The sequence below is a fragment of the Eschscholzia californica genome, unplaced genomic scaffold, assembly GCF_041429995.1.
Source record: "Eschscholzia californica isolate CP2 unplaced genomic scaffold, dmEscCali1.0.p SCAF_1, whole genome shotgun sequence".
NCBI classification, from domain to species: domain Eukaryota; kingdom Viridiplantae; phylum Streptophyta; class Magnoliopsida; order Ranunculales; family Papaveraceae; genus Eschscholzia; species Eschscholzia californica.
Window position 1 is genome coordinate 17593395 of NW_028238198.1, and position 27456 is coordinate 17620850.

A 27456-nucleotide genomic window follows, 5' to 3' on the forward strand; every position below is an offset into this window, starting at 1 on the left:
AATACTTCCACTCTCAAGCCATCCAACGTAATCGTACCAACAAGATCATGGCTATTAAAGATATCAATGGTGACTGGCAAGAAGGGATCAGCAGCATTCAATCTACTTTTACCTCTCACCTCCTTAATATAAGCACTACTGCCAACACTAAACCAGACGCCAAAATCCTCAACCTTTTCCACAATTCCATATCCCCCTCCCAGAATCTAGATCTCACCGCCATTCCTGATCATGAAGAAATTGATAGAGGTATTAGAAGTCTCAAGAAAGACACGGCTCCCGGTCCTGACGGCTACCCCCCCCCCCCCCCCCCCTTTTCCAATCTAATTGAGACACGGTGAGTCCCGACATTCACAACCTAGTTCATAACTTCTTCACTTCTGCTGAGCTGCCCCCAGAAGCCAACCATACCCACATTTGTCTTATCCCGAAAACAGTTATCCCGCAGACTCCTGCTGATTACAGACCTATCAGCCTTCTTAATACCACTTACAAGATCATCACGAAGATTCTGGCTGATAAGTTTAAGCTTACCTTATCTCCTATTATCACCCCCTTCCAAGCTGCTTACATCCCAGGTATACAGATTTCGGATAATATCATCATAGGTCAAGAGATTATTCATTCGCTCAAAAAGATGAAAGGCGCTACAGGTTACTTTGGCCTTAACTTAGATATGTCCAAAGCGTTTGATCGGATTGAATGGAATTTCTTGACAGAAATTATGGCTAAATTAGGCTACTCGGATCACTAGATTAAGATGATCCATAACTGCATTACCACCTCTTCCATGGTTGTGTTGGTCAATGGTCGCCCCAGAGACATTTTTTTATCCTTCTAGAGGTATTAGACAAGGAGATCCCCTTTCTCCTTTTCTTTTCACCATCGCCATGGAAGGTTTGAGTCGCCTTATTGCTGCAGAACATGAGACAGGTAAGTTCAAAGGTTTCCCCACAAACAATCCCAACTTGGTTATCTCTCACCTCCTCTTCGCTGACGACTGCATCATCTTTGGTAGGAATTATCTCGATAACATCCACACCCTCAAAGCCATACTTAATACTTTTTGCCACTCTACTGGTCAGATGATAAACTACAACATATCTAATATTCTTTATTCCAAGAACTCACACCCGAAATTCAAGTGGCTCATTACGCGCACCCTCAAAGTCAAATATGCTACCACCTTAGAGAAGTACCTCGGAGCTCAACTCTTCATTGGAGCTCAGAAAAATAAAGTTTGTAATGAGATCGTTTAACAAATCAAACATAAGCTTGAGAAATGGAATCACTCATTTCTCTCCCAAGCAGGGCGCACTATTGTCATCTCGGCAATAGCCGCGGCCGTACCCCGATATCAGATGCAATGCTTTGTCATTCCCAAGGGTACTAGCAAAAGCATTTCGACTGTCCAAAAGTCGTTCTGGTGGGGTAGGTCCAGAGGCATTTGCACCAAACCTTGGTCTACAATTTGCCTCCCTAAACGCATGGGTGGTCTAGGTATTCATCGTCCTGAACTAGATAACATAGCCATGTTAAGCAAATTAGCCTGGAGAATCAAGTCAGAACCTCATGCTATGTGGGTCCAGTTTTTAAAAGCTAAATATTTCTCGCACACGGAGAACCCGGACCCTGCTAAATCTCACCATTCTTGGCAATGGAAAACCATCAGCAAAAATCTTCATAATATCGAAGAATTTACTACATGGGAAGTTCACAAAGGTGATAAGATTAAGATCTGGGAGGATAATTGATCCCTTCTCTTCATAACCCTCCTTGCAACCATCATAACTCTAACCTGACCTCCGTTTCTCAATTTATCTCGAATAATAATTGGAACGAGGAAACTTTGTATAACAACTTTGATAGCAATAAGACGAATCTTATCAAAGCTATTCCCATTAATAACGAAGGAGAAGATCAAAGGAAATGGACCCTCACTGAATCAGGTAAGTTTACTGTTAGTTCTATGTATCAACACCTTTGCATTGGCACATCAAAAAAAAAAAAAACACCTTTGCATTGGCATGAACTCCCCCATGCCCCAATCCCCGAACTGGAACTTTATCTGGACTATCCCTACGGTACCTAGAATAAAAATCTTCATTTGGAAAATTTGCTCTAAAGCTCTACCAGTGAGAGCAAGAATTGGTAAATAGATCGACAACAATCTGACTTGCCCCAATTGCAATAATATTGAATATATTGAGCATGCTTTGCTACACTGGCTGATGGGTCATGAAAATGCCCCATCTGAGTCGTTTAATTTAGCCAAGTTAGTTCTTTTCGAGCCTTTATTATAATAAAGTGGTTGGTTTTCTTGATTAGGTGTGTTTTGCGGAGTTAGGTGTGAAAATGGTTAAAAATGAGAAAAAGATACACGGAGGGTATTTTGGTCATTTGGAGTCAAGGGTATTCTGGGAAATTTGGACAAGGTCAGTGACGAGTGAAAAGTAGAGTCCGAGACGAGCTCGTAGGAGAAAACGGAAGTCAATTCGGAGTCTGGAAGAGTGAGATATGCATAGCCAAAGTTGGAGTCAAACAATGTAGACTGGTGGGACACTTTCGGGCACCATTCTGGCTGGTGGGATAATAGCAGGTGACGTGGCACAAACCGGACAGCAGCATGTGGTCCCTCTTTTCACTTTTAAGCCCTTCAAAAATTACTTTTATACCCCTCCTTTTTGTCTCACATTATGTTCAACCAATAAGAAATCATTTCTTGAGTAGAAAGCAACCCTAACTTCCTATTTTAACCCTCTCTCTCCCATTTTCTCCCAATTAACTCCTAAAACCCTAGCCATCAACCCATCTATAAATAAATCTCTACCTCTTTCATTTCTCTCTAGACTTGAAAACCCTCTCAATCCCCTCTTACCTATTTCTTTCTCTCTTCTCTACTACTAAATCCATCTTTTCCATTCTTTTTCATCTTTCTCTAAAACTACTACTTCTTCTCTACCACTATTCTATCTTCCATTAATAGCCTTTTCCTTTTATCTCTTCTTTCTACATCTAATTTCTTCCTTCTCTTTCTTTTTTCTTATTTGGATGGCAATAAAATAACTATTACTTGGATTTCTTGGAGTAAAATTCTTGAGCACAAATGGAGCAAATCTTGGATAAAATGGAGATACATGGGAATATGGATTTTGAACATTCTTGGTGATTTCTTTTCATTAATTTCTTAGTATTTTCATTTATTTTACAATGTCAATGAATGTTACTCTAGATTTCATGTATAGTTAACTTAGCAATCTAAGGTTGTGAATGAAACCCATTTTGGATCTTTGTAACACTTGTTCTTGATTAATTAAAATCCCTTGATGTGCTTTAATGTCTATTGATTGTTTATCTATATGGATTGGATTTTCTTTCCATTACTCGTGCCTCATAATTAGATATTTCATACTTTCGTTAAGTTGTTAGATGGAGTATGCTTTTTAGATGATGAATAATAGTTAAGCAATCCGAATCTCTATAAGGAAGTCAATTAGAATTAGTAATTATAAAATTGTTTTATCTAGAACATCATCCGGAATCCAAATAGTTCATTATATTGGATCCTGAGTATATACAAAAGAGATTAAAGTAATTAAGTGCTTGTTTTATAAAGTGAAATTATGCGGGGGATTTTATAACCTTAGATATCCTCTTACCTCTTTGATGTAGAGGAATTGGCTGAGAAATATATGGATGAGATCGAAGCGGCCAAATACAAGGGTGACAGACTAAAACGGCCAAAATCGAAGCTACGGGTGTCGGAATTGGACGAAATTTTGAGGGATGGTGCGAAATAGCGCTCCGGTCATTCTTTGTCGTTTCGCCGCAACGGGCTCACTTTGAGGGGCAAATTCCATCGTTTAGGGCTTCAAAACGGACTTTTACTAGTTTTTTTTTTCTATTTTTGGTAATTGTTTTCAGTTTAGGATTTCTACTATTCTAGTATTTTATTTTTTAGGAGTTTCTATTGGAGTTTGACCAAGATTAGGAAACCCTAAGTCTATATAATGAGGGCTTAGAAGTTGTTTCAGTCATTCATTCAATCAATAAAATTCAGTATTTTAGTATTCTTGTTATCAATTTCGGTTCAATAGTCTTTAGACGGAGTTCTAAGGCTTTTTATCAGTTTTCCGCTGCGTCACTCTCACTTAGATAGTTTTATTTATTTTCTTATTTCTTGCAAATCAATTATCAAATTTATGAAGTGGTTTGTGTGTGTGTGTTTTAGTCTAAGTAGTTATTAACATCTCTATTATCGGGTCAAACTCGCCTTTAATATCCGAAGTTGCCTACCTATCCGTTGGGACGATTCACGAATTTACTAACATACTATAATTTGACCCCGTATACTCACCAAAAGATAAAGAGACACATCAATCTAAAGAGAAGAGTGGAGAGACATTACCATAACCGAAGGAGATAAAAGATGATACTACCAAGGCTCATGTATAAAGAGGTTCCAAGTTGATGTCAAGCTCGCGTCATCCCCAAACTTGGAACAAACCACGCCTTAGAAGTAAAACATATAAGAATTGCTCCTAAAAGATCAACAAATATCATGAGAATGAATCACATAAAAGACATGACCTCATACAAATCTACCACTAACGTGGGTATACACGATTGCATTGAACTATGCAATTAGCCTTTGATTCTCTTGATTTCACACTAGAACACGAGTTATGTCTCGTGGAGGGTTTCAAGAGATGATACCCACAAACATCAAGACCCATCTCAATCGGTCTAACGATCATAAAGCAAAAGACGGAATATTTGGGGGTCAACCCAAAGAAAGCTAGCTATATACAAATGGTAATCGTCTCACAACTAAGTACACACTATAAAGTGCAAGTAAGACGATTGAAGAAAATAAGCCATCCCCAAACTTCGTGGATGCACGTTCCACTAAGTAAGCATAAATGCTAGGGGCGACGACTAAGAAGTCGTCAAAATGATCGACATATAAGTGAAGGGCTAAGATGTCAGTCGAAGGCAAAAAGTCATCTGGAAGCTTAGTTGATAGAACATTCACTAAGTCCATAGACATTTTAGGAAAGACGACTGAAATTTCCCAAAAGGGATCAACAACCGAGTTTGAGATCATGTGGAAAGTCGAACTAGACTCTAAGGGTAAGGCAATAGGCTCGGGGACCAAATCAAGGTCCATGGTTTCCTTAGCTAAATAGTCTGACAAACTATCCAACATGTCACTAACTACTACGTCATCAATATCCTCAAAGGCATCTGGAGCCTCACAGTCAGTTATAACATCATGTCAGGCATCTAAGACTGATTCCCTACAAGTGTCGAAAATTGAAAAATTCAAATAGTGTCATCCCTAAACTTGTTCATAGAGCCATCATCCTGAATCTCAAAGTCTAATGTAGTCCTATCATGATGAGACGACACATGGTGAGGAAACGAGACAACAAGGTTATCAGTTTGTTCAAGTTCTTGGGTCTTTTCAGTTGATTCGTCGACATTTAACTTAGTACTAGGGTATGACGTATTACCCTCGCCATCGGACTTAGTACCCTCTTGAGTTTGGGGTGGTAAAACCCCTTCCTCGCCGGCTAATAACTGTGATGTAATCATCTGTACTTGATGATTTAGAGACTCAAACTGATGATTTAGAGACTCAAACCTCTGTTGTAACTCTTGTTGCATTTGAATCTGCGTCTGTTGAAATAGATCTTGTGTCTCTTCATGTTGTAACATCATTTCAGTCAGACGACTCACAGACTCTAATTGAGATCTATCTTCAAGAGTCTCTTCGTGATAAGGCTCACAAGTGTAATTAAATGAAGACTCTTAATAATAACTCCCACCGTACATACTAGGATCATACCTGCCTCTAAAATCATTGGTCTCAGAATAATGTGGACTATAAGGTCTCTCATACATATTTAGTGTCGGACCATATCCATCACTAATTCGACCATCTCTACACATCCGTCGGTATTCTCCTAGGGTCATACGAGATCTGTCATGCTCAAATGGTCTATTCCCCTCACTAATCGAAACATCCCTACACATCCGTTGGTATTCACCTAAGGTCATATCAGGTCGGTTAGTGCGGGGAATCCTCGAAATAAGCTCATCATCATCAACATCGAACGGCCAACCGTTACAAGAACGGGCCATGATTTAACAATATTCAAAGATGGTAGCACATAATCACAAAATGGGAACTAACAATTATAGAACAAAACAATCGCCCAAAAGTAAGAAGGAAGAGATAAAATGTGATACTATCGACTTTTCGTTTTACTTAACGATTCCTTCCTTTCCTTCGCTCCTATGTCTCTTCCGGCTATTTCCTTGAAATGGTACCTAAAAGAAAATAAACTATAGAAAAAACAAATAAAGCAAATATGTCTAAGTAAGAAATTAACACTAAACTAATGAACAAACCAACAAACTATATCCAAACTACTAAACCTATCCCCGGCAGCGGCGCCAAAAAACTTGATAAGCCTAAAATTAGGTCTTTTCTCGCAAGTATACGGGATCAAGTTATAGTATGTTAGTAAATTCGTGAATCGTCCCAAGGGATAGGTAGGCAACTTCGGATATTAAAGGCGAGTTTGACCCGATAATAGAGATGTCAATAACTACTTAGACTAAAAGACACACACACACCACTTCATAAATTTGATAATTGATTTGCAAGAAAAAAGAAAATAAATAAACTATCTAAGTGAGAGGTAAGAGGATATCTAAGGTTATAAAATCCCCCGCATAATTTCACTTTATAAAACAAGCACTTAATTACTTAAATCTCTTTTGTATATACTCAGGATCCAATATAATGAACTATTTGGATTCCGGATGATGTTCTAGATAAAACAATTTTTATAATTACTAATTCTAATTGACTTCCTTATAGAGATTCAGATTGCTTAACTATTATTCATCATCTAAAAAGCATACTCCATCTAACAACTTAACGAAAGTGTGAAATATCTAATTATGAGGCATGAGTAATGGAAAGAAAATCCAATCCATATAGATAAACAATCAATAGACATTAAAGCACATCAAGGGATTTTAATTAATCAAGAACAAGTGTTACAAAGATCCAAAATGGGTTTCATTCACAACCTTAGATTGCTAAGTTAACTATACATGAAATCTAGAGTAACATTCATTGACATTGTAAAATAAATGAAAATACTAAGAAATTAATGGAAAGAAATCACCAAGAATGTTCAAAATCTATATTCCCATGTATCTCCATTTTATCCAAGATTTGCTCCATTTGTGCTCAAGAATTTTACTCCAAGAAATCCAAGTAATAGTTATTTTATTGTCATCCAAATAAGAAAAAAGAAAGAGAAGGAAGAAATTAGATGTAGAAAGAAGAGATAAAAGGGGATAAAGATGATAAAAGAATATGGAAGTGTAGACGGTAAAATGTCTACGGGTCGGAAAGTCTGACAGTCAACGGGTCGACGGTCCAAAGTCTTGTCGGGTCGGGTCGGATGCTTCGGGGACCAGCTAAATGTCGAAAATAATCTACACACAGAAAGAGAAAAGAGATCGTGAAGCCTAAGGGACACCGGGATGGTGCCGGCCTAAGTGGGCTCCGACGGTCAAGTCAGACACTCGATCAAATATAAATAAAGTGAAAGTGGGTGATAGGGAGGTAACCGTCGTCGGAGTGCTTAGATGTCTCGGCCCGTGGAGTTGTCGGAACAGATCCCCACGGTAATGATATACTTACTGTAATTAAGAGGGTGATGGCGTTGAAGTATTGTTGTTGACTCGCTGGTCGTAAAGGAGACTTGCGATAAGGTGCTGGTCGTAAAGGGATCAGCAATAAGGTGTTGGTCGTAAGTGGATTGGACGGTGAGGATCGTTGGATGGATGATGACGATACGTCTAGCGTCTTATCGCTAGGTGAGTGATGCGGTAAGGAGGTGGGCGTATTAGGATGGTGATACGGCCAGCTAGTTACTGCGAGATAGTGTTACGGCCCGCTAGTTACTGCTCAATTCGGGACTACCAAGCTCTTATCCCCCAAATTCTAAGACGATGAGTCAGAGACTTTCGAAAAGTGAAGGACTCTTTGAGAGGCTTATCGAAGAGAATGGTAGTGAAGATGGATGGGATTACTCGAGTATTGCTGTCGAATATTGGATGCCCTTGTCTGAGTTTTGCTTCTCGTATTTATAGTGGTGGAGAGGGATTGCCTTGATGACAACCAGCTAGTAACCGACGTATTTATTCTGTGTCATTACTCCTGAGAGATACGTTAAGGGCTAGAGGATCTGACCGTCAGAGGAATATTCGAATTTCTCGAGGGACGACCATGATGTTACCGTGTGTGCGGTAAGCTACTGGCCAGTAACGCCCGTCTTTAAGTGGCAGATACGGAACACTTACCACTAGTGCGGTTATGGATTGCGCAATAATCCTCTGGCCGTAAGATTGCCTCGTACTGGCAGGTGGCTATCGCGTGACACGTGTCAGATACGCTTAGTGCTAAACGGGTATGGATTCGGTGACCCGAGTAGCGACTTGGGCCATTATCAGGCCTTCTTATTTAGCCTCGTGGATTTTACCCTTACGAAGCTGTTGTTCCCTTTATTCTACAGGCACCTCGTGGGGCGGATATTTTCCCGTACAATTTGCCCCCCACTCTCTAAGTCTGTATGCAGAGTTAGAGAGTAGTGAGGTATGACCGTGTCAGCGGAAGAGTGCGCGTCTCGATCATATTTTATTAGTGGGAGTGCCACTTTGCGCCGTAGCGATGGTCGTTTCGAAGTTGAGTGCCTTGCTCGAATTTCGAAGGTGCCGATAGGTCCCAGAGACGTGGTCAGATAAGGGATTACGAAAGAATTCGTCGGAAAGAAAATGGTTGCGGAGAAGGACCCGACGGGATATCAAGGGGTCGTCCGGGCGACCATAGATGCGCGCCACGAGGCGGATCATTCTGGGAACGACCAGCGCGTTCCCGCGTTCCCAGCACAGGAACGCGCCACGTGGCACGCGCTGGTCGTTCCGGGAACGACCAGCGCATTCCTGTGCCGAGGGCCATTCTGCTTCTTTCCGTTCGGGTCGGCCCTCTCGCTTTCTTTTTGTTCGGGAGTCGCACATTCTGCTTCCGCAGATATCTTAAGGGTCCTTGGGACGCTTAGGTTGTTCGCGTGTCCGGTGTCCGAACGTATTTGCGCGAAAGACCTCCTTGCGGGAAGGAGGTGGTGGGTACCCCTTGGATTGGACCCTATAAAAAGGGATGACAGGTCATTGTTTCACTTACCACTTGGAGTTTGGAGAGAGATTTTGGGGATTCTTCACCTTGATAAGGTATTTTTCTCTTTCTTACCTGATTTTGTTGAGTTTTTTGCTTGAAATTTTTGTGTTCTTCAATTGTTCTTGATTCGTTCTTGAATGTTCATAGCGTTTGATCTTCTAAGTTACTTTCCTTATTTGTTGGCATGTGTTTTTGAGATTGCATACCTCGAGTTAGTTACTGCTAGGATTGATACCTTGAGTAAACTATTGCTAGGATCGATACCTTGAGTGAATTACTGCTAGGATCGATACCTTGAGTGAACTACTGCTAGGACCAATACTTTGAGTGAATTACTGCTAGGATCGATACCTTGAGTGAACTACTGCTAGGACCAATACTTTGAGTGAATTACTGCTAGGATCGATATCTTGAGTGAATTACCAGGCTTATGTCTCGTTTAAATGCTCCCCTCAAACCAGTTGTTGGGTTTGAAGCCTTATCCCTTTGTCCTACAGACTTTTGCCATCCGGGATGAGTCATCGTGGACACGATAATTCCTCTAGGCCGCTTCGCGTGCCAGAACATTCTGAATTCCGGCGACAGAAGGTGCTCGAACGAGTGGCCTTGAAACGTCTATCAGTAAATCCGGCTTCAACCATTACGGAGGGCGGACTACAGGATATACGATTCATGATCAATATCCCTACCTCCATAGAGCTTTGGCTTTCGCAGCCCAACGAACTTGTCGACGAGGACCATGGCGGTTGGACCGCATTCTACATGATTTCCTTCTTGATGGGATTTAGGTTTCCCGTCCCTCGTTTGGTGCATAGGGTTTTGAGTTACTACGAGATAGCTCCTTCACAACTCATGCCTAGCGCGTGGAGACTTCTCTTATGCTTGGAAGTGTTGGCCTACCTACAGCAGATAGAGCTTTCAGCTAGCGATGTAGTTCGCTTCTATCACTTGACGAGCCATTCCAGGGATAATGGTCATTATGGTTTCAAATTGCGGAAGTCTGGTGCTCATTTAATCACTGCAATGCCGGCTACCGACCGAAAGTGGCAAACTGGTTATTTCCTTGCTCGTGGTGACCTTGTATATGGTGACCGAGGGGTAGGACATATTCCTTCCCGTTGGCAAGATGCTCGTAAGTATGTTATTGTTTATCGTGAAATACCTCATGTGTTTACATTGTTTTGGTTTAAGTGTGTATTGTCCCTTTGACAGACTATTCGTTCAACAATAAGAACGTTGAGCGGCTGGAGAATTGGAAGGAGAGGATCTCCAAGTTGTTTGAGCGTCGTGATCCAGAGAGGAGTTCTGCCTTCCTTCTGAGTCACTCCCTTATTTCAGGTACTTCTTTGTGGGACTTTGTTCCTGGTGTGACTCTAACAAATCGCCTTTCTGTTCCTGCGACGGCTATAGAGATTCGAGGTGCGTTTCTAGCCTACCAAGAGTCATCCGGTGCTCCGGTATTCTTCCACCTCCTTCGGCAAGTACAGAGTCATTCGCATCGTCGCAAAATGGTGGGATCTGGTTACATCCCTGCTCCTTACGCGGACATCCGGAAGGGTGGCCAGAGGAAGAGGTCCAAGGCAGGTACTGGTTCGAGTTCTCTTCCGCATTCTTCTTCGTCTACTCCTGTTACCGAGGAGGCCCCAGCTTCGGAGCCGGTTTATTTCGGCGATACCTCTATCTGGGTCTTCTGGTGGGGTTCCCATGTGAAGGCATCATCCTTCTGCTTCTCCCTTTGACGGCTCCACTTTCCTGTCTACTGGAGGGGACCAGCTGCTCTCTTCTGCGGATCACCAGAAGTTCTTTGCTTATGGTCCTTGTGGAGGCGCAGACTATGGTGTTTCGCACCATTACCAGGTATTCGCCTCTCATTTAAGTTGCAGTTATCCCTTGTTATATTTACGTGCTCATCCTTGTTTTTTGGTTTTTGTAGGCTTTCATGGCATCGATTTCCTCTCGTCGTCAGTTGAGCGAGAGTGTGGACCGAGTTGCGGAGTTGACAGGATCATTCTCCCAATTGCAGACTCGTTACGACAGCCAAGCGTTTTCCTTTCAGGAGCAGGGTGACAGGCTGCGTGTCCGGGAGAGAGAGCTGGAGGATCTTCAGGGGCGGTACACTGTGCTGGAGCGAGAAGCGGCGTACAACCAACAACTAGTTGATGAATTTCCCCGTGAGAAGGATCAGATTGCGACTGACGCGGCGTTACGGACCCGTGCAGACTTGTTCGTCGAGTACCGCGAGAATGGGCCCGACGGATGGGATATGGATGATAACATAGAGGCCTGGCGGGTCCGTCACGAGGAGCTCCTGGCGGAGCAGCGGGCGGGAGAGATGACGATAGATATGGATGAGGTGATGAGGGGTGATGTTGCAACTGGAAGTAGTCAAGTCAGACACTCGATCAAATATAAACAAAGTGAAAGTGGGCGATATGGAGGTAACCGTCGTCGGAGTGCTTAGATGTCTCGGCTCGTGGAGTTGTCGGAACAGATCCCCACGGTAATGATATACTTACCGTAATTAAGAGGGTGATGGCGTTGAAGTATTGTTGTTAACTCGCTGGTCGTAAAGGAGACTTGCGATAAGGTGCTGGTCGTAAAGGGATCAGCAATAAGGTGCTGGTCGTAAGTGGATCGGACGGTGAGGATCGTTTGATGGATGATGACGATACGTCTAGCGTCTTATCGCTAGGTGAGTGATGCGGTAAGGAGGTGGCCGTATTAAAATGGTGATACGGCCAGCTAGTTACTGCGAGATAGTGTTATGGCCAGCTAGTTACTGCTCAATTCGGGACTACCAAGCTCTTATCCCCAACTTCTAAGACGATGAGTCAGAGACTTTCGAAAAGTGAAGGGCTCTTTGAGAGGTTTATCGAAGAGAATGGTAGTGAAGATGGATGGGATTACTCGAGTATTGTTGTCGAAATTGGATGCCCTTGTCTGAGTTTTGCTTCACTTTATTTATATTTGATCGAGTGTCTGACTTGACCGTCGGAGCCCCCTTAGGTCCGCACCATCCCGGTGTCCCTTAGGCTTCACGATCTCTTTTCTCTTTCTGTGTGCAGGTTATTTTCGACACGTAGCTAGTCCCCGAAGCATCCGACCCGACCCGACAAGACTTTTGACCGTCGACCCGTTGACTGTCAGACTTTCCGACCCGTAGACATTTTACCGTCTACAGAAAGGAAGAAGGAGAAGGTTATTAATGGAAGGAAGAATAGTGGTAGAGAAGAAGTAGTAGTTTTAGATAAAGATGAAAAAGAATGGAAAAGATGGATTTAGTAGTAGAGAAGATAGAAAGAAATAGTTAAGAGGGGATTGAGAGGGTTTTCAAGTCTAGAGAGAAATGAAAGAGGTAGAGATTTATTTATAGATGGGTTGATGGCTAGGGTTTTAGGAGTTAATTGGGAGAAAATGGGAGAAAGAGGGTTAAAATAGGAAGTTAGGGTTGCTTTCTACTCAAGAAATGATTTATTATTGGTTGAACATAAAGTGAGACAAAAAAGAGGGGTATAAAAGTAATTCTCAAAGGGCTTAAAAGTGAAAAGAGGGACCACATGCTGTTGTCCGGTTTGTGCCACGTCACCTGCTATTATCCCACCAGCCAGAATGGTGCCCGAAAGTGTCCCACCAGTCTACATTGTTTGACTCCAACTTTGACTATGCATATCTCACTCTTCCGGACTCCGAATTGACTTCCGTTTTCTCCTACGAGCTCGTCTCGGACTCTACTTTTCACTCGTCACTGACCTTGTCCAAATTTCCTAGAATACCCTTGACTCCAAATGACCAAAATACCCTCCGTGTATCTTTTTCTCATTTTTAACCATTTTCACACCTAACTCCGCAAAACACACCTAATCAAGAAAACCAACCACTTTATTATAATAAAGGCTCGAAAAGAACTAACTTGGCTAAATTAAACGACTCGGATGGGGAATTTTCATGACCCATCACTGGCCTCTAGCGAGAAATGTGTGGTTTTATTTTAACATCATTTCAGATAAAATATCCTCGGTGTGAGATTGGATCTTCTCCTGGGAGACTTCATCGAACAATGGTAAAACGCCTAATAACATCCACTATGCCATTATCTTATGGATTATCTGGAAAGCTAGATGCGATCACTGTTTCTAACATGAAATAAATTACATCTATACTATTACAAGAATGACACTTAACTATCCTAAAACCGTAACTTCTCAGAGAAACAATAAACCTACCCCTCAAGACAAATGGCACCCACCAGAACCGTTATGCTTGAAAATAAATGTAGATGCTTCCTTTATAAATGTCGAATCATTTACAGGTACAAGTCTTATTATTCACGATTCAAATTCAAATTTCATAGAAGCGAACACAAATACTATCAGGAGCAGAACCAACGAGGAAAGTGAAGTCATAGCAATCATAAACGGACTGTTATGGGCAGAAGCAAATAACTATAACAACATCATCATCGAAAGTGATAACATCAACATCATCAATAACATTAACAGAGTCAATCACGGTATACAATGGCAATCCAGCATGCACATTAAAAAAATTCAAGAAATCAAAAGGAGGTTGCATAAGGTGCAATTCAAACACACGTCCAGGAAATTCTACTCTCGGCAGACAAGTTAGCGAAATGGGCCAGGCAAAAGAACAAATCGAAGACTTGGCATAATGTTCCTAGTTTCTTAGTTAATCTGTATTGTAAGAATATTTTGATTTAGTTTCAATAAAGTGAACATAGATCAACAAAAAAACATAACTTTATTTTACAATGTATTTGACATAACAAAACCTCCTAGAGTTTATCTTCTAAATAAAATTTGAATATGATTGGAGACTCAATTTTCTAAAAGATTTGTTAAAATGTATTTGAGTCAGATCAGTACTCGGCTCTAAAAGAAAGAGTCAGATGAGTATGAGTCAAATTCACACAATGACAGAAAATAGACTTTAAAAAACCTCATCTTGGCCTATATTTGTTAATCTTTGTAATTGCAATCTGACTGAGCTGAAACGGAAAGTCAGTCTGGTATTAAAGAGGAGAAGGAGAAACCCTTGTTTCCAATTCCCCGAGATCATCGTCCCTTCTTCCAGGTACTCATCTCTCTCTATCTCAAAGATTGTGATTGTGATCCAGAAGATACCAATTGATTTACTATCCTAGTAACTTCACAATCGGATTCTGTATTTAAATTTATTCATGAATGTCTTGTAGAAAGAAGAGAACTGTTCTCGTGCTTGATTCTTCTAGGTTTGTAGATCGACAGGCGGACTTACATTTTGTGTGAACACATGGTACGATTCAATCATTTTGAAACCCTTTTTTCATTTAGAAATTTCTGGTTATTATACATGGTTTAGGTTTCCCTGTTTGATTTGATTTATATCAAAAGTTCTCTAAATTAGGAGTTCGTGTGTGTGTGTGCATCATCTTACTCCAAAACTTGTTTGATCTGTGAAATTGAGAATAATCTTGGTTATATAATGATAACTTAATAGGGATGAAAGAAGAAATGAGTTTTGTTTTCGACTAGCAAGATATATCTATATTCTAGATTACAAGGATGGGAGGATTCTTACAAACCTAACGACTGCCAAGTCAGGTGTTGTGAAATGCTACATATGTACGCAATAAATTCGACTCATACCCTTGAATCGGCATAATATTTGGCAACTTACGCCTAATAGTGTTTTGTCGAAACAAATTTAGAGGGGTAAAGGATATGAGGAAGAGCTGCATCTATAGTACGTCGTCAATTTATTATGTTTGTAAGTCGTGATTTGCGGTTTGGCTTTGACAATTTCACTTGTATATGAGAAAGTATGCTAAGAAGTCATTATTGGGTAATAAGCACGATTCACCTTATATAACGTCGTCATAGATTTAAATAGGAAGGAACGAGATTAACCGAAGTAACTAAACCCTATCTTAGCAATAAATATTTGTTGCGTATCTTTTATTTCATTCACCGTCTGAGAGTCTGAGAAGGGTCGTCTGAGAGTCTGAGAAGGGTCCGAGAGCGAGCTTTTTTGCGACATCATTGTTTTGTACATCTCTACTGAACTCTATGTTAGTATATCACTACAGAGTATGTAAAGTCTTTAAGACAGTTACCAATTGGTATGCAGTTCAGTAGGAGGAAGTCATTAATGAAGAGTTCCAAAGAACTCCAGAACCTGTTAATTGGGAGAAGGGAAAAAGTTCAAGTAGGAAACTGTGACACGTGATGAAAGAGCCATCTTGAACTCACCATAGCCTTTAACATAAAATTTACTCACGAAAAACAGTTTACTTATACGTAATACATCTAATAGCATCATTTTTTTTTATTAACTTTTGGTTATCTGTTTTTCTTCATTTTTGCCGATGTAATTTCTAAGTATGATACTGATCATCCATGTGTGCAATGAACAGGGAAATGTTAAAGATGATGTGGGAGCAAAAGGGTTCAACCCAGGATTGATAGTATTGCTTTTCGTGGTGGGATTACTATTGACATTCCTTGTAGGAAACTACATCCTTTATACTTACACACAGAAAACTATCGGACCAAAGAAGAAGAAACCCTTATCGAAGAAGAAGCTGAAGAAGGAAAGGCTGAGGCAGGGCGTGTCGGCACCAGGAGAATAGAAGTTTTGAATCTCTTTCTGATGGATCATTATCCATGTTGAGAAAAGAGTTGTTCTCTTTAACCAAATAGAGGAGAAGCATTCACATATACTTTAAAGTTTAATTTTTAGCACTGGGAAAGTTATACTGGTTTAAACTGTTAATTTGGGGGAGATTGTTATCAACATTTACTTCAAGTTGATCTACAGAGTAACAGTTATGAATTTACAGAGTAAATTATGAAGATCTGTAGCATACAAACTTAAGCCCTAACTTTTCAAGTTGATCTACAGAGTAACAGTTATGAATTTGCAACTGAGGTTCTAATGAAGGTAGTGTTCCTTTTAACCCAAGTCTCGAGCTCCTTTAAATGGCTGACAAACACAGCTGAAGTCATGAACATATCGACCGAATGCTGAGGGGAACAAACACAGCTGGAGTCATGAACATATCGACCGAATGCTGAAGCTGATATCTCAGTTTAGTTCTTCCTCGAGAAATAAATAGTACAGATTTAGGTCTATAATGGCAGAAAATATTATTAGTAATACATGAGAATTTGGTCTTTGTAAATTGAGAGTGCCATAATATAGAACAATTGAAATACAAAATTCAAAAGCAGATCTTATTATTTATGGTTTTTGGCCAGCACAAACTGTACTGTTCACTGCAGTACTTCACATAGAACTCTAATACAAATCGCAAATATGTTTCGAAAAAGACATACATATATATCATATTATGAACATAGTAGATTACAAGACTGAAATGCTCACGCGTTACCACCACCACTACCACGACCCATCATTTGCTCACCTGGAGGAATCATGACCAAGACTGGCCTACCATTGAATCCAGGATGTGGCATCCTACGACGAAGCTCCCGGCCTTCCTGGCAGAGAGAACAACTGTGGCAGAAGAAGTGAGTCGCAAAATCACATGTTGATTCACACTGCTCTCGTTGCAGTTCATCGCCCATGATGTTTCCGCAGCAGATACATGATCTTGAAAGTGACTCACAGGTTCCCTGTTCTCACCATCAGAACAAAGGAGTCAAATGAAATATTAGATTATTCGGGTTCTAGTTCTACCATCTAATGGGATACATGTCAGTCTCAGTGCTAAAAGGAGACGATTTCAGTTCTATCGGGAATACGAAGGTCTTTTGTTTGCAATTTTATCCTTCGACTAGAATTTTATTTGAGCCACACGAAATATGGGGTATTAAAGATGTGAATATCCACGGAAACATCAAATGAATTGAAGAAGGAGAACTCGATTGACCAGAGAGTGGTTCAGTAGATTTTCAGGGATAAGCTATAGATGTTAAGGCAAAATTTAGTTCGTAATGCGAGTCTCTACGTATTTAAATTTGGATCGAAGACTTCGATTTTGCTAATGTAAATAAACCTGCAAATGCCTTCATTGCATTCTACCTAGTCTGAAATTCCATACAGAATTTCCATATATAACAGATACCTAAACTTCATAGAAGTAAGAAAAGCTTTTGAAGATCTTGCCCGACTTCTACCACGTAATTACTAGACAACCCTCAAGATATTTCCCATACAAAAAACGGAACATATTTTTCTTCTGCAAGAAACCTTGAAAACTATAAAGCATGCCATTTCAACTATTAAAATAAGCATAACTTGCCTCAAGATTGAATCTTCGGCGCATTGCTGTGCGGCTAGGATATGAAAACCAAGGTGCTAACCAGTTTGAACCAACAAGTGAATTTCCAAGCAAGAAAAGGCCAGTATAGGTCAAGCAGTGATTTGCAAAGACGCCAGAAGAAGATCCTATCCTCTCCACATTACTACCATATAGAACACAAGGGGCAATACTTCCAATCAGACCTGGACGTATAATACGATTGTCAGACTCAGAAGCACAAGGTAAATTCATATCCCGGGTCATCAAAACACATTTACAACGTCGAAATAACAGGTAAATAGTAATCAAATAATTTAAAGATAACACGATGTAACAAAAAACACGACTTAAATGTATAACGGTAAATGATAAATGGAGTACAGTGCCCATAACAAGATCATTTTACGCATTCTCATACACCAAACAAGGAAGATATATATGTTACTGATAAAAGCAATCCATATCAACAATTATCCTCCAAATTGGACTTCTTCAGTATCTTTATATAGGAGCCAGGATATTGGTTTCTGTGGTCTACAATAAAACCCTACTCATATAATCATCCGATTTTCCGTACTGACCTTTAAAGCCAACCCCACTTTCAAAAACGTTACTTTTATTGTCTAGCAATAGCATAGTAGCATACTAGCATGTTATAGTATAAGACTCTAAACACGTCTGAGCACTTTCAAAACATTTCAGATGCTACTTATTTCAACTAATACGGATATTTCTTTCGAAAAGAAGGTTGATTCGCTAATCAAGCTTCAAGTAGACTAGGGGAGCTTCCCAGTTCCCAATAAGTTAGTCAGCCTTCCTCTTAGACCCTTTTGACCTTCTTCACTCCCAAGTCTTGAAACTCTTGATTTACCTCATAAATTTCACACACGATTAACAATATGCCAAGTAATCTTTATATCTAAAACAATTATAGTAATTAAAACATAGACAAATCAAGAAAATGAAATCAAACGGGGTTGCCATCTCTTTTACTCCTAATCTAAGTAGTCGATATCACAATTTATCGATGATATATCAATATTGGCAACTACCAGTCCCAGAAACAATACGAAACACATAAGTTATATTGATCTGGTCGATAATAATAGCAAACAGCTAGGAATCAGTCATTCTTATCCCCCCAAAACAAAAACTATCAATCAGTCATATTGGTCTATAAATCGTCTAGACTAAAAGAACAAAGGTTTTTTAAAGAGTCTCTTTCAAAAATCCAATTTTTGGTTCCTTCTCAATTCTTGTAACCTAGTTTCAAAACAATAAATTTCTCAAACTAAGGGAATTAGAATATAGGAATATCAACTTTTATCAGCAATCATTAGCTTTCTCACCCCTAATTCTGTATCAATTCCTCGACAACTTCTTCTAACCTAATTCCACCCAATATAATAATATTCTATAAACAAATATCAGATCTGATGAAATCAGGAGAGATAATTATATAGATAAAACACAAATTGATTGGAATTATACCAAAACTCCATGAATTGGGTTTTACAAAATGAAGAAATAACTTACAGACTTCAAGATCGCTACTACAAAACTCATCATTCTGGCCAAGACAAGAGAATAAGCTCGAACTCCATTGATTACGAGAAATAGGTTCACCAACAACACTTCCATGATGACCACCACCACCACCTATAGGTAATCCATCGGCAGGCCATCCAACTCCAAGACCATATTCCTCTTCAGTTTCCGTCGATACTGATTTAGTCTGTGTTGTTGTTGTTGTTGTTTTGTGGATTGGTTCTTGGGGTTTGGGTTGATCGGGAAGAAGAGGACTTGATTCTTCAGGATTCGCCATTGAAGCAGCGATACCCTAGAGAGAGAGAGTAGAGAGAGAAACTTTTATGCTTGGAAATATGGTATTGACAAGGAAAATGAAATAGGCTGGTATTTGTTGTCAAAGCCTTTTGGTGAGAGATAATTATTGGAAGGATTATTTCGTTGTTGTCTAAAGAAAGAAGAGAGAGAAAGAGTAGAGAGATAAATTAATGGACGGAGTCGTTGTGAAATATCAACACTACATCCCTAACAAACATTTCCAACCAAAAAAAAAACAATGCACAATTCGGTTTTTAGAAATTGGCCAACCTATGGGTGAGCAACCATCCATTGACAACTATTTTTTTTTTTTTTTTTTTTTAGAAGTCGACTACGATCTACGTATGTCGTTACATTTGGCATTGATACATCAAAGATATGATACGCTCAATAACTGCCCACTCAAACTGAAACAAGACCAGGCCTATAACTCAACATTGACAACTATTTTTTAATCGGCCAAAATCGAGACGTTTAAGGCTTCCGTTTCGTCTACTTTGGTTCAATCTTACCCATTGGTTTTACTAATTTGGAGTAGGGGCCTTCGAAGTGTAATATCTTTTCAAAATTAAAATCCTGCATCCCAGACCAAAAAGAAAATAAGCAAATTTTATCTCCAAATGTTATGTGGTGTGAATTACGTTTCAAATCTATTATTCCTTAGGATGTATTTGAAAAATGGTGTCGCCAAAAGTTAGTATATAAATCTCTTCAACTTTTTTTTAATGTAAATCTTTTCAAAAGTTTTAAGTTACTTTATGAAAGAGAACAAATTTCCACTCGAATAATTGAATACCTAGAACCCGATTAGGCAGCTCATCCGATGCATTCACCGAGATGATATGTTCACGAAAAAATTTGTATTTTTTTTCGCCGTAAATCGTGAGAAAATTCTTTTTAAAATTTGACTGAATCTGGAGAACTACCCGAATAGATTTATATTCTCAGGAATTTTAGACTATTGTTCCAATAGCACTACCCCCTAGACCCTACATTTTCACATCTCTTCTCCACAATGGGAAGTTTTATAGACCTCCCCAATTTTGTTAAAAGGCCACCCCATGAACCATTTCACTTGGTAAATTATCATTGAGGGGACCCTTTTAACAAAAATGAGGGGCCTTTAAAATCTCCCCTCCACAATTGGGGGGTTCTTGCTCTTTTTCGCGCGTTTCTTATTTGGCGGGTTATAAATTCTCTCTCTCTCTTTCTCTCCTTGTTGTTTCTCTCTCTAAGCCGAGCAAGATTTACTTGTACGAGTATCCAAAAACAACTTTTGATGATCATATCATTTCTCTTCGATATTGTTTAGAGGTTTTATTTGGTTATAACGATTATATCTTGAAACTAAATGCTTATCTTGTTTCCATTTGAACCCAAATGCAACCACAGTGAGGTTATTAGGGTTTCTGTTCAAGAAATTTTATATTAGATGTAATATACTAGTTAATGAATTCTTTGTGAGATGATCTTGTTGAAATCATGAAATCAAGAGTGGTTAATGACGATATGGAATTTTAGTTTGGTAAAAGATATGGTGATTGAGGAAGAGAAAACAGCTTTGGATTATCAATCTTCTCAAGCTGGTAATTAATTAAAATTTGCTTTGATTTTAGCTAGTTTATGTTTCTATTTGAAACTTCGAATGATTTATATTGAAAGAATAGGACCTGTGGAATCGACACCAAATAGGGATCGAAACCCAAAAGGAAGAAAAAAAACCCTCTAGAAGGACTACCCCTATGTGAAATCGTGTTCGTAGTAGGCTCTCAGGCCTCATTTATATATGAAATCAGTGTAACTGATTGTATAAGCCTACGGTTTCTCGACTTTACTGGAAGGAGTAGTTTTCACCGAGACGATCTCCCAATCTTTGGCACCTTTCCCGGCCCATTGAGTCATAATGTCCTGTATAGACTTTATAAGGCACCATTTTAGCTTCACGAGTTACGACTTCAGGAAGAAGTCTCGCGCCTTAAAAGAGTTCACACGATGGATAAAGAGATTTTTGATACCCATCATTCCAATCGTTGAAGTTGCGCCTAATAAGAAGTTGTAAATAGTTAAAATACTCCTCTACAATTAGGAATACATGGGTAAAGGAAGAGTTACTAAGAAGTACATATTCATCTTGTTGGTGCATTGTGTAGATTTATACCTATACAGATTGTGTAGTTTAATAAACACCAGGATCTGAAAAAAAATCTTTTTCTTTTGACATGTAAATATCTAAAACTTTTGACCGACAATTTTGAGAAAATTTTCTGAATCAGTACAAATTTAGATCATTCTTTTTGTAGGTCATGAAGGGTATGCTTGAGATGAAGGGTATGCCTGACCACAGATCTCCAAAACTTGTTTAGAGGGAATACGGATCACGAATTTGAAGCTATGGAGAGGTTCCCGTTTCATAAGAATGAGAACCTGAGAAATATGGCCAATGAATTGGTCAACGAATACTTCGGTCAATATTATGGGTTGAGGGTTACAGACTAGTTTTGCTTGGGATTAAAGGCTGGACTACTGATCCATATGTGTTCATGGTATTCCCCCTCTACATTCGTTGTCGATTCATATGTGTCGCAATCTACATTTGTTGTGCATGTAAGGTCTCTCTGTGCAGGATGGATGATGCTGACGGGCCAACCCTGATTCAAGATTTTATTTCTTTGGAATCTGGCTGCTGGCATCATATTTATTGCGTAGAGGAGCCTTTGATGCACTTCTGTGTGTTTGTTGTTTCTCCTTCTTTAGTAGTATCATATATTTTTCTCTATCTTCTTCCTCTCCTGCAACTAGTTCTTGTTCTTGAACCAAGTTAGATGCTTATGGCAAGAACGTCCCCTTAACTGCCTTCCTTCTTTAGTAGGATCACATAAAATTCTTATTTCATGCCTCCTGTTTGTTGGCAATGTCCATTCTTATCCAGACTGTCCCCAGCTATTTGCTCTCCAATAGTGATAAAGAGCTAAAGACAGTTATATTTTTGTCTCAAAAGTACTTTCGTTTATCTTTTCTGAACCGTTCGATAACCAATGAGATTCATCTGCGTACCCTTCTCGCATTACTGGAAAGTCTAAAATATCCTATTAAATAGATAAATTATTGTGGTAATCAAAGGAAGCACGGGTTAGTAGGAGTCTGTCTTAGTCATGAATTGTCCTTCTTGTAAAATTGTAGTCCGCATTAAAGAATAAATACTTGCATAGTTGACGCATTTAAACTATGTACAGTGAGCTCCCGCTTATTTATGTGAGCAGGTACTCTTGATATTGAAGGAGCCAGGTAAACATTCTGTATCTCCGTTGTATTAAATGTGGCTGTGAATGCTCTTACTTTGTGCATATATATATATATATGTTGTACTTTTTTAGGCATTTTATAAAAATGTTTTGTTTCTTTTTAAGGGTAAGACAAGGATTACTTCACAAGCCTTACAGTGTGCAGAATAATCCACGGCTTCTGGAGTGTAACAGTTGTGTGAATCTTAGTTTCTGAAAGAAATCGAACCAGGGACTAATGGGAGTAAATTAGTTGCGTAAAGATTAGTAGTTCTGAATGAAATTCAATTTATAGTTGATGAGTGAAATTGACATTGAGAAAAAATGAACACGTGAGAAATGGGAAATGGATCAAGTTGTGCAAATCTCAGTGCCTTAAAATGTATAAAAATATTAGTGTGACGTAGATTAGCTCTCGGTATTTGGTGTTGAATTGATCCTTAAAAATTAATTAACAGTTGGTTGGTTCAGAGGGTAAAGTTCGACCATGCTCATTAGTACCTCGAGGTTCATGTCTAAATCTAGGCTTTTCGTCTAAAACCTCCATGATACATTATGTTAAGATGTTGAGGAGTATCTATCCTAACAACCCTGGTTTTCTTGATGTCTATATTTTGATTTTGTATGCTATATATATCCGAACCTGTGCTAATTTATAAAATTCTTTTTGTAGGCTGTCTGATGCGAGGGTGCAAGCTTGTTGAGAGGGAATACATGATCAATGAAATCAGAATGAAGACCTGAGTAATATGGCCAATGGGTTAGTCAAAAAATACTTTATCGACGACTAAGGGCACGAGGAGTACTAACCAGCTTCACCTGGGAATACGGCCTACTGATTTATGGCTCTTCATGGTACTCCATCACTACTTCCATATTCTGTCTGTATATTATGCGATCTACCTCTTTTTTCTCGAAATTCCTCTTGTCATCTCTCTCTCTTCAAACTAAACCAAGCTAGACTAGCCAATTATCTTACTCATGTTCATGTTTGCTTACATATTACACCAATAGAGAGTTAGAGACAAATCTAGGTTGACAAATTTGAGTCTACCCACCCACCTACTCACTATGAAATCGCGAGTTTGATTCCTCTATCTGCAATAATGAGAAAGGTCAAACAAGTAGTCAACATGGAAAAGAAAAAGGAAAACAAAGAAAACATTGATATATACACCCCTACACCTTCCATTCCCTCGAGAGTACTTCGCCGAGTTCCATGATCTATTAGTTGTGCATAAAATGTCTCTCTATGCAGGATGGATGATGCCGGCAGGCCAATCAAGATTCAAGATTTTATTTCTTTGGAATCTGGATGCCGGCATCATCTCTCCTGCGTAGGGGAACCTTTGATGCACTTCGGTAAGTTTGGTAGTTTTCGATCTCTTCTTCCTCTCTGTTGCTACCAGTTCTTGTTCTTGAACAACTGGCTTAGATACTTATGTCAAAGAAAACTAAGCCCTCTATCTGGTAGAAGCTGAGTGACTGATAAATTTATAGAATTTTGGTTTCATGCGTCCTGTTTAATTGCAATATAATTTTTTCATCCAGACTGTCCCCAGCTAATAGCTCTCCACTAGTCATAAAAAGCTAGAAACATAATTACTTTTTTGCTCGAAAATGACAGTCCTTTGTCTGGTCTAGACCGTTCGATATCCTTTGAGATTCGTTTATGTACATCACGAGGAGCACCACATGTTACTAAAATATCTTACTAAACAAATTATCCAATTATGGATGTGGTTTGGGATTAAATAACAAAACAAAATATTTGCATAAATGACACATTTAATATGTATGCTGAGATCAACTCCTGTATGTCAGCAAATACTCTGCATCTAGACTGAGTTAGGGTTATCTAGGGTTTGCTAGTTAACCACTCTTTGTATCTGTTGTTTAAAACGTGTGTATGTGAATATTAGTATGTCCAATTAAGTGCATCTTTTGCTTGTCCTTTTCTTGGGTTGATAAAAAGGTTTTTGTTTCTTTTTAGGGTAATCCCACTGCCTTACAGTGAGGCACCAGTGACCAGTATAGCTGCCACAGTGCCACGTTTGTGGATCCTTTCAGAAAAGTCGATTGTACGTGATTCCTGAGGTGCAAGTCAGATGCAAGTCTGTGTCCGAAAGCAATCGGACTGGTGGGCCGATGGGTAGTGAAACTTGTCGTGCTAACCTGAGTAGTTCTGAGAGAAACTGAATCGATGGTTTATGGGGTGGGTGGGGGTAAACGCGGTTCTGCACCTAGAAAGAAATCGAATTGGTGATACGTCTGGGAACAAACTCTGCCGTGCAAACCTCGGTGGCATTATGTTTAAAGACTTCCAATAATGTTTGAGTAATTAGCGATGTTGAGTGTATCATTAACTTACAGCGCAGGCAGAATTAAATGTTTAAAGATTGTAATCAGCACTGTGAGTATCTGTTATAACGAGAGAAGTTGGCTAGGGGTCTAATTTAGATTAGCAATTATAACAATGTTGAAATAGATTCATGAACTATTAAAAATATTGATACTAGGAGCTAACAACATATTTCTAGCCTCTAGGGTAGCCGGCCCATCTGTATGGGTGGACGGAAAAACCAAAACCCGTCATAGACACCCAAATCAATATGCTTGAGCTGGCAAGCATCTGAAGCCCCCTGGGGGACGCTAGTCTCCCTCCTTTCCTTCTTTCTTGTGTGTGGGTTTAATAAAGATTTGGAAATAATTACAGAGATAACGTGTGTGCTATTTGTAAAATCTGGTGTGCTTCTAACAACCACTTTAGTATCACCACTTGATTATCGAAGTGGTTGATAGTGTTAGACATAAACTTTAAAACTCTCGAGGTCACAAATTCAATTAAAGAGGTGGAGGAGGTATAGATCTTAGTCCACCCCTTCCTCGAACACTTCAGACTTGGTTGGGGTGGAACCAAAATTATGGGTTGATTTAGTGTTTTTAGGTCAGAGTCTCCTCTTTATACAGTACGGGAAATTTGAGCTAAAAAAAAATAGCTCAAGAAATGGGAAGAGGCGCTCTCCTTCATCTACTTCGGTCTCAGTCGAAACAAATTAGGGCAACGAACTTTCAGAAAGGTTCCCTTCTTCTCCCTTAACCAGCCTTCTTCTCTTTCTTATTATTTCAGATTTAGGGTTTTATTTTTCTCGAATGCTCTCTTGTTTTCGTTCTGGATTCATAAAATGAAGCAAAACCCTAATTCTTTTGTCGACATTTTTTAAAGTTTAATTTCGTAAGTTTTTGTGATCTAAATCAGTAAATTGTATAAGAGAAGTAGAAGGAGTTTAATAAATTTGACTTGTTGAGGAAATAAATGATGTAGAATTTAAATTCTGTGATTCTGTTTAAGCATATTAGATGTGTATTTGCAGAAACCCTAGGCTTTCTTTTGGTGACCTGAACAGCTGAACTTGCCTATTAAGTTTGATGCTTAGAAATTGTAGGTATGATCAGTATCAATTTTGCAGATCAATGGTATGATCTGAATACTCTGTCTGATTCTAAAAATACCTTTTTTTGGGGGGGAAAAAGTCCCATCCTGTTTCAACACTGAAGTAGTTTTCCAGATATTCTGATATAGTATCTAGTATGCAAAACTAAATCATTAGGGTTTTTCTCATGCATGAACATGTTGATTATTACTTTTACAAATTTCCCAATACATTATTATTACTTGTTGGAGTGCTTACGGGTAAGCAACCATCTTGCCGAAACCCTTAGGGTATAATCTTACTCGCTATATCCGTTTGTCTATCAGGCTTTCATACTTGTCGGTCAGAGGCATGGACTCATTCATCTGCTATAAAGACCAAATTCAACTCTGCCATGTTCTTGAGTTCACAAGAAAGATGGGCTTCTTCTTATTCTCGAACCAAATCATCACCAGAAGATGATAGCAAGATTAGCATCGGACCACGAAAAAATATAGAAGCTGGGCAAGTCGGCAAAGATTCAGGAATTGTTTATCATGGTCCAATCTCATCAACAATCAAGAAAGTAAAGCTTCTCTCTCTATCAACTTGTTGTCTTTCAGTATCTCTAGGTCCAGTAATAACCTTCATGACTGCACAAGACATGAATGTTATAGTGAAAGGAGCAGTTGCTTCATCTGTCATATTTCTTAGTGCTACCACGACAGGAGCTCTTCACTGGTTTGTAAGTCCTTACATTCATAAGCTGACTTGGCAACCTGGTTCCGATAGTTTCGAAGTTGAGATGATGACATGGTTGGCTACATTTGTTAAGAAGACAATCAAGTTTTCGGATATAAGACCAGCAGAGACTAATAGACCTTTCGTGACGTTTAAAGCTAACGGGGAGTTCTATTTTGTTGATAGTGATCATTGCCACAATAAAGCTCTATTGGCAAAGCTAACTCCACAAAAACCATCCGAATCTGCTTTAAGAAATCTATGATTTGAAACGAGGAACGAGCTTCAAAGAAGAATTCGAGGTTATTGTTATTTCGAAGAGTTATAGTACTTTAATTGAACAATTTTCCGTTCAGTTGTTTTGAGGACCTTGTCGGTACAGGCTGGTTGTTTTGAAGACCTTGTGATCTGGGTACTGAATTTTGGTGTTTTTTGATGAAAATAAGTTGGTTTTCGAGGTTTACAGCTTAACAGTTAAGATTATGTTATGACAATTGTTTCTGTTCTCAGTTTTATGCTTGAATCTAGATATCAATGATTTATTTGTGTAGTTACGAGTTCTGGACATGCATCCAGTAGAGCTGCAGACTATCTCGCGGGCTTCTTCCCCTTCTCTTGAGTTATACCTGATTGGAATTTTGTGTCTTGTTT

The 27456-nt window shown here is 39.2% G+C and overlaps 2 protein-coding genes and 1 long non-coding RNA gene across 5 annotated transcripts; 2 read left to right on the top strand and 1 right to left on the bottom strand.

Moving 5' to 3' along the window:
- Positions 1 to 14147: 14147 nt before the first annotated feature.
- Positions 14148 to 16130, top strand: LOC147564730 (uncharacterized). The gene is made up of 3 exons (XR_015228095.1): positions 14148 to 14353; positions 14475 to 14554; positions 15675 to 16130. It is a non-coding gene; the product is annotated as an uncharacterized LOC147564730 (long non-coding RNA).
- Positions 16131 to 16467: 337 nt separating this feature from the next.
- Positions 16468 to 19614, bottom strand: LOC147564731 (cell number regulator 8-like). The gene is made up of 3 exons (XM_086649688.1): positions 19062 to 19614; positions 17526 to 17728; positions 16468 to 16896 (listed from the first exon to the last, which is right to left on the bottom strand). Exons 1-3 carry the CDS (start codon positions 19348 to 19350, stop codon positions 16642 to 16644), a joined length of 747 nt encoding a protein of 248 aa, XP_086505814.1. The 5' UTR covers positions 19351 to 19614; the 3' UTR covers positions 16468 to 16641.
- Positions 19615 to 20526: 912 nt separating this feature from the next.
- LOC147564732 (uncharacterized) lies at positions 20527 to 27355 on the top strand. Of its 3 annotated transcripts, none has more exons than XM_086649693.1 (5): positions 20527 to 20956; positions 21671 to 22655; positions 23325 to 23506; positions 24645 to 25731; positions 26412 to 27355. In XM_086649693.1, exons 4-5 carry the CDS (start codon positions 25659 to 25661, stop codon positions 27068 to 27070), a joined length of 732 nt encoding a protein of 243 aa, XP_086505819.1. In that variant the 5' UTR covers positions 20527 to 20956; positions 21671 to 22655; positions 23325 to 23506; positions 24645 to 25658; the 3' UTR covers positions 27071 to 27355. The 3 variants fall into 3 exon arrangements, with proteins under 3 accessions (XP_086505819.1, XP_086505829.1, XP_086505823.1); XM_086649703.1 differs by having other exon boundaries at positions 20527 to 20623; XM_086649697.1 differs by having other exon boundaries at positions 20555 to 20623; positions 21655 to 22655.
- The last annotated feature ends 101 nt before the right edge of the window (positions 27356 to 27456 follow it).